Source organism: Tenrec ecaudatus, chromosome 4 (genome assembly GCF_050624435.1).
Source record: "Tenrec ecaudatus isolate mTenEca1 chromosome 4, mTenEca1.hap1, whole genome shotgun sequence".
Taxonomy (NCBI): Eukaryota; Metazoa; Chordata; class Mammalia; order Afrosoricida; family Tenrecidae; genus Tenrec; species Tenrec ecaudatus.
This window is the reverse complement of record NC_134533.1, coordinates 107,098,679-107,113,389: the sequence shown is the minus strand read 5'-3', so window position 1 is coordinate 107,113,389 and position 14,711 is coordinate 107,098,679. Positions and strand designations below refer to the sequence as shown.

The window sequence follows — 14,711 nt, the reverse complement described above, 5'->3', positions numbered from 1 at the left end:
TTAGCAACCATTGATAGTCCCTGTGAGAACTGGTAATTTTATTATACTATCAAGCTGACTCCGACTCATGTACACCAGAACGAAATGCTACCCAGCCCTGCATTCGCCTCGCAATTGTCAGCATGTTGAGTCGTTGTGGGGCTACAACCAGTCTGTCCCACCAAGAGTCTTTTTCACCTCTGTGCCCCTGCACGTCAGCAGACCTACTGTCTTCTTCCAGCAAGGGTTCCCTGGCGAGGGAGGGTGCAAAGCAAGCAAGCTGGACCACTAGTGTCCCGCCAGGATCCACTGGCTAATTTTTGAGACGATATTGCCAGACCTGTCTTTTTTTTTAGGCTATGCTAGTTTAGAAGCCCTGCTGGCATCTGTCCATCCCCCACCCCCACCCCCAGCTGACTTGCTAGTATTTGAAATACCAGTCATGGCTTCCAACAGCACAGCATCATTCAAGTCACCACAGTGCAATACACTGACGGTGGTGGGATGTCTAGGAATTGAAAAATGTTTCTGTTGTAAGTCATCACTCCTATGTTAGTCTACAAAAATACAGCTTTCGTCAGCAGGCCCTGTATATAGTGTCTGTTAAAAGGCAAGATAAAGGCATGTTCATTCCTTTTAATTATCAATTTTCAGAGAAAGTTGCTTATAAACTTACATTTAATGTTCAGGCTTTTGCGGCCCAGGAAGACTTGGAAAAGACCAAAGAAGAGTTAAAAACTGTGATGTCTGCCCCCCCTCCACCTCCGCCACCACCAGTCATTCCTCCCACGGAGAACGAGCACGATGAGCATGATGAGAACAATGCCGAGGCCAGTGCGGAATTGTCCAGTGAAGGAGTAGTGAACCATAGAAGTGAGGAAGAACGCGTGACAGAGACACAGAAAAACGAGCGCGTCAAGAAACAACTCCAGGTACTCAAACATCGGCAGTTCTATGCACATTTCAATTGTGGCCTGCGTTTCTCCATTTACTCGGGCAAATAAATTAAACAGGAGGGTACTCATATTTGAAAGCTTTTAATTAGCCGGTTCATGAAGGCTTGACCGACAGTCATTTCATCTGTGGTGTGAACCGATGAGTACATGACATGTTCAGATGCTTGCCACCATACCATTTGCTACTGAGTCGACTGTGACTCATGGCAGTCCCATGTACTGCAGAGCAGAGCTGTGCTCTGTTGGGTTTTCAATGGCTGGTTTTCTCGGAAGTGAATTCCTAGGCCTTTGCTTCTAAATGTTTGTTAGCCTCTGTGTAACCAGGGCTTACCCAATGAGTTCTTTAATTATGTAGCTGGGCCCATTTTAAAAGTTACGAAGTATGAGTGAATTTAGTTTTTTTAACAGTAAAGTGTACGTAGACTATCTTTAACATATTATATAACCTGAATTATTCTGATTGTATCATCGAGAAAGGTCAGTTTATTAAATTATATAAGTCGACCAAATGGTAACTTTTAGTATTGCTAGAGCATTTGTCCGGGTATATTCTGGATTGGTGAAATCTTCAAATATTAAAGAAAACGAGGTGATAATTGTAATAAATATTCAAAGCTTTTGAAGGAAGCTCTTCTCGTAGTAGAGATTTCCAGTCCTAGAGGAACATTGTAATGCTACAGTGTCGTGAGGCTGATTCTGACTCCTGGCGATCCGATGCCTGGCAGAGCAGAGCTATGCTCCATCGGGTCTCCAATGGCTACTTTGAAACTCCAACCTTATGGTTAACAGCCGGGGCTGTTGATCACATATACCACCTGAGGGGTCTTATAAGGGCTACACAGTCTTTCAGTAATTTAGAATAGTATACAACCATAGTTTATATATGTAGAAATCAAAGACTGTTTCTTCCTAGGCCACTATCCCCACCATTATTAAAGCTTAAGTCTCAAGAAAATATTTTACAGTGGAAATTTTATTATAATGTCAGATTGTGTGTGTGTGTGTGTGTACACACAATCTGATGTGTGGGAGGTGTACACATACACATGTATGAATAAAATCTTTAAGCAGTTTTATGAATCTAAGAGGAAGAAAATGATAGGCATACTTTTTATTTTTTAAATATAGGCACTAAGTTCAGAATTAGCCCAAGCCAGAGATGAAACCAAGAAAACACAAAACGATGTTCTTCATGCTGAGAATGTGAAAGCCGGCCGCGACAAGTACAAGACTCTGCGGCAGATTCGACAAGGCAACACAAAGCAGCGTATTGATGAGTTTGAAGCAATGTGAGAGCTGTTCTTTTGCATACATGTTCTTCATAAGCTGAACCACCAGCAGAGAAAAGCAGGCCTGTGCAGATGTGATGGAATGCATCCCACCTTGCCAAAGCACTTAGAACAGTGTGACTGTGGTGGCCGAGAGACAAATTTAAGGGGAAACTCTTCAACATTAAGGCAGTGTGATATCATGTTTGGTTTTCTTTTACTTTGGGGCCAGGGAATGGAGACAGTGTTCCATCACCTTTTTCATTTTTCATTTTTATTTTCTGTTGAATGTTAACACTAATTATCATGTCTGTCAACCGTGTATGTGTGGTTTGAGCACTTTGAACATTTTAAAACGAATAATGGTAACTTAAATGTTTAGACAAAGTACTCTCTTTTCTCTTGCCCCTTCCACGTTCTCTCACCCACCTTTTTCTCAGTGTGCCTTCTCATATCCTGCCATGCCCATAGCCATAATTCTACCTTCATGCAGATCATTGGCATTGTGTAAAATGAGGGTAGGTGGAAGGGTGGGCGGTCCTTAATCATTATGTAGAAGGTGGCTATGAATCATGAAAAGGATTTGAACATTTTAATACTGTAGTGTACAGCTGGTGGTTATTTTTTTAAAAATCCCAATTTAATTATATTATTGGAAATTTGATATATGCTTACTTTACTGTCATCATCTATGACAGCTGTTTGCTTGGTGTTTCATCTCCTGCCATCCTTTGATGGCTCTCCTTGCCGCTTCATCGAAAGATGTAGGATTTATTGCTGAAATATTACCTGAAAATAACACTTATCACTGACAGATTTGAATAGAATTGTTCTTTCATACATTAATTTAGAAAAGCAGATGCTTTAATAAAAGAAAATATACATTTGTTGGACATTGATTTAATCATTGAGAGAAACTTGGGATTTCTCTGGAAGGGCAGCATGTGAACACAATTGTCCCAAGTAGGGACGGTATATACTACCTCACTACTACACCTGCAGTGACTGGTTGTTCAGACATAATGGAGTATGTAAGCTATATGTTTTATAACACATGGTAGTCCTTTCAGTCATGAAGGAATATTTTTGTGATTTAATTTTCCTTTAGAAAATCTTAAAGTGTGCTAAATTTTTTAACTGACTTCTTGAGATGAATTGTGGAACTCTGATATGCATTAAATTTGTAAATGCTCACTGATATAACTATCTTCCTATAGGGTTGTTGTATGTCTGAATGTGTGTGTATGTGTGTGAGAGAGAGAGAGAGAGAAAGGGGGAGAAAGATATGTTGCCCTTGTAGCATATGAAGAATGTCTGTACCTTCCATTTCTTGATATAATTACCACATATTCATTTTAGCATATTTGGTTTCTAAATCATTGTGATTATTTTTTAAATCAATTTAAGAATACTTAAAATTTGTTATTTCTATTTTAGATTTCTTTAATTTTAGGTTTTTATTAATTGTCTTCCTGAAAAAATCTTTCCAGACAACATGTTCTCATCTTTTCTTCGTTTTAAAATGCCATGAATTGAAGCTAAGAGCCTTGTTTTCTCTGTGTGGTTCAGCTACTATCCATTTGGTATGATGCACCTAAATTACATCTTTCTATTAAAATTGCTGTGAAACATTTTTCATGCACAATAGGTTCTAATTATATCTGAAAATATTTCTTGTGCTATTTTTCTTTTTTTCCTGCTTTTAAAGGATTAATCTGGGCAGACATTATGAGAAGGAAAGGTTGCATACAATATATTTTTGTACTTTATGGACAAGACAACTGGTTCACTGTGGTGACTGTTGTCCAGTGGTTGCATACATGCCTGAGCAGATGGCTTGACCTGCAGCCCGTCAGAGGGCGACATGGCGAGCCCTGTGATTCAAGCTCTGAAACACCTACGTGTTCACACTTAGCAGGCATTGCAAGCAAATGCAACTGAAGTAGATCCCTTCAGCCCCAGTGGCTCGTTACTCATTGTCTTCAGATATATGAATTGTGTGCGCTACCATCGCTGCGTCAGTTTGACGGCAGCGTTGAAAATCTGCGTTATATTTACTATTTAGCATCTGTTTGTAGATGAGGGTTAAAATGGATTTCATCATTTTTTAAGCTGTGTGAATTTTTCTAACCAGGAACAGCCATTTGTAATATGGGTTTTCATAGTGACTATATCAATTATAACTTCTATCCTTAACAGTGAGAGCGCATGTTCATTTAGCAATGTAAAAACACGGTCATAAATATTTGCTAAGTCCCCACAGGCTTTACCAGCAACATAACATTGTGTTGTACTATTCAATTACAATTACACTATAATTTTAGGAAACATTCATCGATTAACAATAAAGTGACAAAAACTCTTGCCAGCCAGCTTCACTGTTGTTCTTTAACGTGGATTTCTTGCAGAATCCTCAAAATTATCATTTTTTAGAACCATGAACTAGCACAGGTTAAAAATGAGAAGTGGATGGAGAAATTTTAAGTAATTTCAAAATCTTCATAGACTTGCTCTTTCCCCCAAACAGCCTCAGTATGGAAGGTAAATAGTGTTTGCTAATTCTATAGGAAAAGTAAATCATTCAGTCGACTCTGGACAACAGCAAGTAATTTAGGATTTTTTATCATTGCTTTCATTTTATAGCATTTAGGCTTCCCTCACTCCCACTCCCACAGGAAGACAGCAGACATTTCATTGTCATTGTTTCACTGTTAAAATGTAATGTTCTTAAAGGACCTTGTGCTAAGTACATTCATTCAAATGTATGTTTTGATTTTAAAACAATATTATAGCTACTAAGATTTAGAAGTACCTTTTAAAAATCTTACTCATTTTTTTCTTTACTTTCTACTAATTTTGTAACAAAATTCTTAGGTGACAAATGGTAAGTCTATTTTACGAAGAGCTTAAAAGTCAGATGTCATTTCAGTTTACAGTAATAATTTCGCGATCACTGTCTTGTTCTTCTTAACGAGGCAAAACTTCATCAGTTCATGGACTCCACTATGTAGAACTCCAGTCTCCTAGGACATTTCAAATGATGACTTCTGTAGATGTTTTGATAACTTTATAAAACATAAGGACAAACTGATGCTTTACTGTACACTCATAGCTAGAAAAACTAACTCAGTAGTATTTCCTGTACAAAAGCTGATCCTATCTCATCCTTGACTTTTCCAATGACAACTTTTCCTTAGTGGGACTGCCCTAAGCTAATATTTTTTCTTAGTGGACCCACATCTCTTCTTATTTCTCTGTGCCCATCTGTAAAATATTTACAGAGCTTACATTTTCTCCTCTGAACGATGGTGACTCCCTGCTTTGTCATTTCAGTAACCGAACCCTCTACAATTCTGATGGGAGGGTTTGCTGCGTTGGGGCTATATAGACTGCTCTAGGAATTGAAGAATCTCTCATTTGCACCGTCTCTTAAGGTTCAAAACACATGAACGAGCTCAGTCTTGGCACAGCCTCTAAATTCAAGTGTCTGGTTTACTTCTGAAGCCCCAGCTACTAACTGTCTTACTGAATCACATTGACGCGGCCAGGACATGTTTATTCAGTGCATGCTGTATTCTGGAATGGAGAAGCAAGGGTAGAATAGCAGTGACCATTTGTTTTGCTCTTTTAATGAGGGAAAGAGTTCAAAAAGAGCGTGGTAAATAACTACTAATTGTAATTCTAATTTGCCTTTGCCCTTTGATCATTTGTTTTTATCTACTTCAATGTCCGAGTCTTTAAAAATAACACCATATTAATGATTCATGTTATTTGTATGCCCAGATTCCTCCATGCTTGTATATATCTGATTTTTTCCATCCTTGCAATTTAATTTTTAGTCCCTGTTCAAACTATTGTGCATTTTTTAAATAGTCATTTTTAAAACTTTTATTTACTTTAATATTAATGCATGTCATTAAGTTTGCTCCTAAAAATAATTAATGTTGTTGTTTGCATCTTTTTATCTTTACAAGTGTTTAGCCAAATATCCGCCTTCCTGTGGGTAATGTGGGATAGTTTCTGACGGACTGACTGTCCTTGGGAAACCCTTTTGCTAAAACCTAGACTTATATGATGTTCCTGTTGCACTACGCTCCAGCACATGCCATTATATACCTCGTAGTACTTTCAACTAAATATTTTTTTAACTTAACATCTTATTTTCAAGTCAAACAAGATGTTTACGTAGACTGTTCTGCTTTTGACCTAGAAATCGATGTCTTAGACTCCTACGCCTCCTTTCTCACTCTCCTCCTTTTGCTGTGTCAAGACTAGCATTCCAACTTGACATGCCCCTGCTGCAGTTAATGAGTTCTTTGCTTGCTGGTGTGGCTGAAAGACAGCAGTGTGTGCAGAGAGCACAAGGAAGAGGGCTAGCAGGCAGATCAGTGGCTGTGCAAGACCATGAGAGCGCCCAGGGGTCTCAGGTGTGCTTACTCTCTGCCGCCGTACTGCATTTCCATTTGCTAGTTCACACTTTAAACACGGTTGATATTTAAAGCTATCCTGATTCTAAAAATTTTTCTAACCTTTATTAAAGGTTCATCTCTAGCAACCAATCACGGGTAATCCTGTACTAAATATTGAGACATTTAATGGCATTAGAAGGTTTTAGCTGAATCTTCAAGAAGGAAAAAACCACAGTTGTGGATATGGAAGGTGTTGCTAATAAAGGCCGAATTGTTCCAGAGGTTTAGTGTCACTGTCAGTCACTGGACTGAGTTTGGGTTGGTAAAGCTAGAGTGAGTTGGGTCAGTAGTCCATGGGCCTTGGATGCTGTGCTGAACTGAGCTGGCTTGTATTTGATATGAAGCCACCTAGTGGCTTTGGGAATAGACAGTTACAAAGGTGAATAAACCTTGCCTTTAAAAAAAGGCATGTAGTTAAGTAAAGTATACGGAGCCCCCGTCGTGCAGTGGCTAAAACTCTTGGCTGCTAAATGAAAGACAGGCGGTGTAAGCATAGCAGCAGCTCCACGGACGGAGCAAAGGCCTGCTGAGCCACTCTCTTCACAGTGTAAGCCCAGGAGACCCTTTGGCACAGTTTACTCAGCCGTATAGGGTCACTGTGCTTCAGAAGCAGCACAGTGTCTGATAGCATGTGAGGTATACTAGGAAGCAGGAGAAAGGAAGGAAGTACAATAGAAAAACTACATGTACTAGAAGCTGAAGAGAGACTAGGATCATCATTCCAACTGGGAACGTAAGAAAATTAGATGTCATTAGCTTCTGTGTTTGCGATAGGTAGCAATATTTTTCTGCTTATCCTAATGACCTCTTTTGGTATGCTTAAGACTCATCTCTGTTTCCTGGGACCTTTTCTTCTGGGAATGGGCTCTTTAGGGGCACAAGCAGAGGACTGGAAATTCAAAGACTTCCAAGAACAACTGGATTGGGTTCAGGGTCTTAATTCCAGGGCTTTATCCTGTCTTGTGACGCTCTCAGGTAAGCATTGAACTGCTAAGAGCAAGGTTGACAGTTCAAACCCAGCAGCCGCTCTGAGGGAGGAAGATGAGGCTTTTTACTCCCATGCAGACTTGCATTCGGGGCGGTTCTACTTTGTCCCGATAGGGTCACCTTGAGTTGAATTGACTCGGTGGCAGTTTGTGTTGGTGATGCCTTTAGCATCTTTGTTGCTTGGAATGTTTAAGCTTTTGTTTTGCTTTGTTTTAGAACCATAACTATAGACCCCGCCAACTTAACTGTTACGTTGCATCTACTTATGCACAAGTACATCCCATATTTTTCTCCCTAATATTTGCTAGCTTTCTCCAGAATCCTAATATAATTTAGTTAAATATTCAGGTCATAAAAGTTTGCTTAATAAGTTAGATGTAATATTTTGGTAAATCTGTGTATTTTAAAAGCACTTTCTGCTAAATGACAAAACTTTCCATTGTATGCAAAAGAAAATTAAAATTCAGTGAACTTTTTCTTTGCATTTTTTAATATGAACAAATATACTACTTAATCTTAGCTCATTCTGGGTTCTAGAAACATTTAGGGCAGTTACCATCGAGTTGGCTCTGGGGTGACCACCCCCCACCCCCTGCTCTGTCAGAGTAGAGCAGTGCTCCACGCGGTCTTCGATGGCTGGTATTCTGAGGTGCCTGGGTTACTGAAACCTGCAGCTTTTAGTAGTTGAATGTGTTAACCATTTACACAAACCAGGAGCCTGCTAACCTATTTATCCTCCCCCCATCAAGATATACTAACGTGAAAAAAAACAAACATTTAAAAGTTGGTTGTTGTAAATATGTAAGAATATATTTGGTAGATTCAAAATAAAATCACTGACATTTAGTTATATATATTCTTAAGCTGCAAGTTTCTCCGTTCTGTAAAATCCAGAATGCGAGGCAATATAAGAACCACTATTTTCAGGCTACATATGGTGCACTGGGGGCTTATAGCCCTGGTGCTGTCTGATAAGTGTTGGACTCCTAGCCTTAAGGGCGGCAGTTCAAACCCACCAGCCACTTGGAAGGAGAAGATGGGGCTGTCTGCTCCCGTGAAGATTTACAGCCTCGGAAACCCTAGGAAGCAGTTGTACTTGAACTTACTGGGTCACTGTCAGCTGGAACGGTCTTGATGGCAGTAGACTTGTTAGTCTGCATCAAAGCATTTGCCCCCAAATACATAGACTAGCCTATCCATTGGAAAAGCAGCGTATCCTCAAACATTCAGATGACGGGTCATAATTGTGTCTTCTAGATTACTATATGTGATGTATGGAGGTAGGAAAACATTCTCTGCCACTTCTTATTTTTCCCCATTCTGCATTAATTCTTAGACAGTACTAATTTTAACCTTTCAATTTCATGATGTTGCAAAAGGAAGGAGAAATGGCTTTTTTCCTTCCATAAAATAATAGGTAATATATGAATATGCATATGTATGCATGGAGTCATTCATTGTTTCGGTGATTTACAGTGTACTTGGAGTTAGGGAGGAACCCTGCTAGTGCATAGTGGGCTTACATGTTGGGTTGCCAGCAGTTTGGAAACACCAGAGAAGAGAGAAAATGGGGCTTTGTTCTCCTGTGAAGATTTATAATGTAAGAGACCCACAGGGGGTAGTTCTACATCACTCTTTGGTGTTGAAAGCGACTAAATGGCAGTGAGTGAATGGTACTCAATAATGAACTTGAACTCCTGCACTTGAGTCCAGTCTTGTAGGACAAAGTAGGGTTTGTCCAGAGTTCTAAGACTGCAAATGGAAATCTTCGGGATACAGACTCCCCGGGGGCTTCCAAACACAAACTTGCTGCCAGTGCTAAGTACTTGGCCACTGCGCTGCCAGGGCTCCTTAGTAGAGCAGGATGTGCTATGAGGAGCAAAGTACTGCTTGAGTTGTGGGTGATAATGAGACCCTCTCCCTGTCAAGTTGAGCCAGATTTGAGAGACATGGTCAAACCAAGTCCCAGGGTAGGGACAAAACAGCAGCCCCGTGCAGGAATTAGAAGTGAGGGATCATTTGGTAAATGCTGGTTAGCAATGAAGCACATGGCATTGACTTGCTTAATAAGCCTGGGGATTATTTCCTTCATTTGTAAAATTACAGCAGTCAGGGAGCACTGAATATTACATATTCATCACGTAGGCTAGCTAACAAATATGTATTTGTTACCTGGGTTCTCTGTCCTTAAGGAATATTCTTCAATATCAGATATGATAAATACCTAATTTTCTTTTAATAAAGTATTAAATATAATCTACCTTATAAATGGTTCATTAGAGTAGCAAGTATTGAAATATTTAACACTAGATATTTAAACTTTTCAAATGCCATTAAGTTTCCCAATGTTCACTATAATTTTTCTACTTTAGATAACTATCAAGATAGCTACTACCTCAGGCAGTAAGTAATCTTGTCTACCTAATTCCCAATAATAGTTAATTGTATGATTTCTGTAAACTTATATAATTATAAGCAATCGCTTGTTTCAAAGCATCAGAAATTTGAAGGTATTCTTTTTCTTAAATTTTGAGGTTTTTATGCATTAAAATGGTAAAACCTGTCAAATCACCTTTTATAAAAAAGAAATTTCAACTGATTAAAACAACAAAAACCTAGAACAAAACTTAAAAAGCCTATAAACTTTCAAAGAAAAAGTATATTTTTTATTGACTTGTGGTATTAGCAGATTATTTGTTGAATTTATCAAATACTAAGGAATTTTGTTTTCATTTAAATAGTAATAATCTTTTTTATAACTTTTTTTGGAAGTGCATCCACATATTAGTTCAAACATTAGGAGTTGTACAGTCATCACCACAATCGATTGATAAACTTTCTGAGGAAAGTAGACATTTCTTTTCATAACAGACTCCTGTCAGATTTACTTAACAGGTGATATAGACCTATCACAGTCTTAGTTGTTCCTTTTTGAGGGACAAGAGACAAAGATCTATCAAAAAGAATAAAATTCTGAGACTTTAATTTCCTTTGGTCACTAATTCCTTAGTGCTTATTTGTTTGTTTGTCTGTCTGCTTCTGTGTCAAATGGCCAGTGATGAGCACAGGTGGTTGATTGCGTGAAATAGCAGGAGGCGCTTTAGCAGGACACCTGACCGCAGCAGCCTTTCGAGAAAGGTGGTTCTGCAAGTTCCCGGGTCCGAGGTAGATCAGCATAGAGCTCTTAGAACACAGCAGCTACGAGGGCATGCTTGTTTGTTGACGCGAAAGGTGAGAGCGCATACATGCTTTCATTTTCATGGAAAGTGCTACCAATGTAATCTTTTTCAAGTTAAGAAAATGTTTTATTTCAGAGCTTAGTGTTTAGGCTAAATATCGTTCTTGTCCTTTTGAACTTTCAGCCTGATCCTTAAATGATTTTCTTAGACCACAAATGTTTTTAAAGGCACAGCCTAACTTTGTTCCAGAAGTGCCAATGACATTTCATGTTAATCAAAAGGCACGTCAGTCTTAAGTGCTTGGCAGTCTTTCTCTTTGGCTCTTGCATGTTTCACAATAAATTCTAAACGCGTGTAGCAGAGATACTCATTAGGGGCCAGGTCCTTAGTCTATCGTAGTCATCGTTCTTTCACCTACTTGGTGCTGCCCAGTACTGATCCCTGCCATCTACCCCTGCACAGCTCTGGGCTTGCCCCTAACTGACAAGAGTCAAATTACAGGTTCTGTACATGGCCTCTGGCTGTGCCCAGCCTAGGACCCAAGGATCCTTTTCTCCGTTGTTCCTGCTGCTTTAGTAACTACTATCATTCTGCAGAAGGTTTTATCACTTGAGGACAGCCTCTCTGGCATTCAGAGAGCCTTGGGGGGGGGGGGGGAGGGTGGGGCGGGGATATAGAAGGGTAGGGGTTGAGAGGCGAGGCATCTTTAAAAACTCATGAAAAAAATTACTATTTTTACCAAGAGTCTACTGTGTAAAACCAAATATCATTTATAAAAGTCTTGATGGGCAAGAGTCAGCACGAACAGACTCATCGGGAGTCAATTCTTATATTTTCATCAAGGGTGCAAACTTGTGATAAAATTTAGTATTAAAAATGGAATTATATAAACATTAAAAAACTCATGAAAAAAATTCCATCGTCTTTTAACTTCATTTTCCACCAACTCTTTTGAAGCTCCCCGCTAAAGTATGCGAGGAAGCCCAGTGCAGTGTTAGTTGCATGAGCGTAAAAGTCCCACAACTAGGTTGCAGTCCTGGCTCTCTCACCAACTTTGTGCCCTTGGGAAGCTACTTGGACATTTGTTATTTAAGTTTCCTCATCTGATGAGTAGAAGCAACACTACTGATTTTGTGAACTTTGAGTACAGCCATGTTCATGGAACACAATAACCCAACATACTGAAAATATTAATAAATAGTAACCCATCATTTTGTTTTTCATAATATTTTTGTTAATCTGTCTATATTGTGGATGTTAGATTGTGTGTCCATGTCCACTGGATTCCATTTTTAATGCCTTCTGTTTGCTTCTTAAGGATTTTACTTAGGATTTTCTTAGAAGGTAGTGCTCCATATATGTTTATAGAATATGTGCCTGGCCCTGTGTTAAGCACATAGAGATTTTAGTATAGAAAGGGCCTGCCCCGTCCTGAACAGCAAATAGTTGATAGTTTATTCCCATACTAAAAAGAAAAGAGCTTCATGCTCTGGCATCAGCCCTCGTTCACTGCAGCCCAGAGAAAGGTGGACCTGCCCTTGAGGGTTTTCTCAGACAGAACCTTTTCACAGAAGAACGCCTTGTCTTCCCCACCGTGCAACTGGTGGTTTTGAACTGCTCATGGTGTGGTTAGCAGCCCAACGTGTAACCTGCTACACTAGGGCTCCAGTTTACTCCCATGGACAAACAACATATGTATTTGTGTATCATGAATAAATGAGATTCCCTCTTCGACCTCCTTAATGTTGAAGTGTCCCAATGCTCAGCCCTTCTCCCCATCTACACTCCCTCTTTCATTGATGTTGTCCAGTGTCCCTGCTTAATGTACTTTCTGCTGGAAACTTGAATCCCCTTCAAAAATCCGTGCCCAATTGTTGGCATGAGATTTCTACTTTGGCATCTAATAAGCACCTCAAACATATGTCAACCTTGCTTCTGACTCCAGCTTCTGCTTCTTAGGTAATAGATGGCTTCACCATTTTTCCAGTTGAGCAGGGAAAAACCTTGACCATATTCTTAATTTTTCCCTCTATCCACATTCACACCAATCGCGAAAGTGTTGGCCCAACACTCCAAATAAAAAAGGATCCCGCATATGACTTCATAATCCCCTCAATGGCTGTCATCCTGGCCTATCTACCACTATTCTTAGGATTCTTGCAAGCACCCCTCCCCACACCCCCAATCTTTTCTGGCTATTCTACAATCGGGAGTGATACTTTAAAAAGGTAAGTCAGACCATGTCATTTCTTAAAATCCAGTAGTTTTCCCACCCACAGCCTACCAGCATCTGGTTCCTCTGAAGGTGTGGTGTGTGACCTGCCTCTTCTCTCCCCAAAGAGCGGTCACACTGGTTTCCAGGCTGTTCTTTCAATCGACCTTTTCTGCTGGGGGTGCAATCTGGGGTGCTTTCCCCAGACAGTCTCATGAGCCCCTTCTTGGCCATCTCCAGGATTGTGCTTATGTGTCACCACAGGGAGGCCTTCCCTTAACCACCCCACTCTATGTGACACCTTTCAGTTTCTCTGTTTTTGCTGCAGCTTTTAACCACCGTCTAAATGTGTATATTTCCCTTGGTCCATCGTGTGCTCCACTAGAATGTACGCCCGCAAGGGCAGGGATTTTCCTGTTTTGTGTAAACTATATGCTCGGTGTCTAGGACAGTGCCTGGTACACCGTAGGTGCTGAGTATGCTTTGTTCAAGGAGTGGGATGGATCCTGGGAGCCCAGAAGGAAGACATTTAATCTTACCCTGGAATGCGTCCTGGGGGAACTGCCAGTATTTGTATTTCCTATGCAAAAACAAACTATATTTGTCGTTTATTTGGAGGAAAAGTCAAGTTTTGAGGTTCAGAAGGCCGTACCATGAAATACATATAATGTTTATTCTATCAACATAGATAGTGCTTTTTGAAAGCACTATCATACCAGTCCCAGAAGTTGACACCTTGAGAACTGAACCCCAGTCCCCAGCTCTGCTCACTTCCATGAGGATGTGCCTGCTGTTGGGTGCCAAAGAGCCAGTGCGAACTTAGCACCCTGTGAGTAACCAGAATCCCTGCCGGGGCCTCAGCCATCTGCACAGTCATTCCTGTGGTTGAGCGTCTGGGTCAGTCCCTCTGGTTATAGATCCTCTTTGCATGGGTCCTCCATACTACAGAGAACAGTATACCAAGTATGTTGTCCTGCAGGGATTAGCCACTCCTGATACATGGCCAAAGTATGTGAGAGGAGGTCTTGCTGTCCCAGCTTCTGCGGAGCGGGTCAGTTGTTCTGGCTGTCCATGTCATATTCAGTATTTGCCAACACCATAATTAAAAGGCATTGACTCTTCGGTCTTCCCGATTCATTGTCCAGCTTTCTCAAGCATATTAGCCAATTGAAGATACAGTTAACCCTGCGAAGAAGCCATTGGGACACATTGGTGCAGTCCAGAATTGGCTTGACATCCTAGCTGCAGCTTCCACGGGCAATGATTGTGGATCCAAGTAAAGTGAAATCTTTGACAACCGTAGTCTTCTCCATTTACATAATCCTGCTTATTGGCCCACTCGGGGAAGATTTTGTTTTCCTTCTGTTGAGCTGTAATCCATAGGGAAGGCTGCGGTCTTTGAGCTTCACCAGAGTTCTTTGAGTAAGTTGAGGATCCTGTGTTGAGCTGTAATCCATAGGGAAGGCTGCGGTCTTTGAGCTTCACCAGAGTTCTTTGAGTAAGTTGAGGATCCTTGTGTTGAGGTATAATTCGTAGGGAAGACTAAGTCTGATCTTCATCACTCAGCACTTCAAGTCCTTTTCAAAACTTCGAGCAAGCGAGACTGCGCCATCCACGTTCCACACATTGTTCACGGGTGTTCCTCCAGCCCTGACCCTGCG

The 14,711-nt window shown here is 40.3% G+C and overlaps 1 protein-coding gene across 1 annotated transcript in view; it reads left to right on the top strand.

Annotated features, from left to right (window-relative positions):
- RDX (radixin) overlaps positions 1-3,090 on the top strand; it is a 65,319-nt gene extending 62,229 nt beyond the window's left edge. The window contains exons 13-14 of the mRNA XM_075546565.1: positions 669-911; positions 2,064-3,090. Of these exons, the coding sequence (XP_075402680.1) occupies positions 669-911; positions 2,064-2,228 (408 nt within the window). The 3' untranslated portion in view covers positions 2,229-3,090. The remainder of the gene's footprint in view (positions 1-668; positions 912-2,063) is intronic.
- The last annotated feature ends 11,621 nt before the right edge of the window (positions 3,091-14,711 follow it).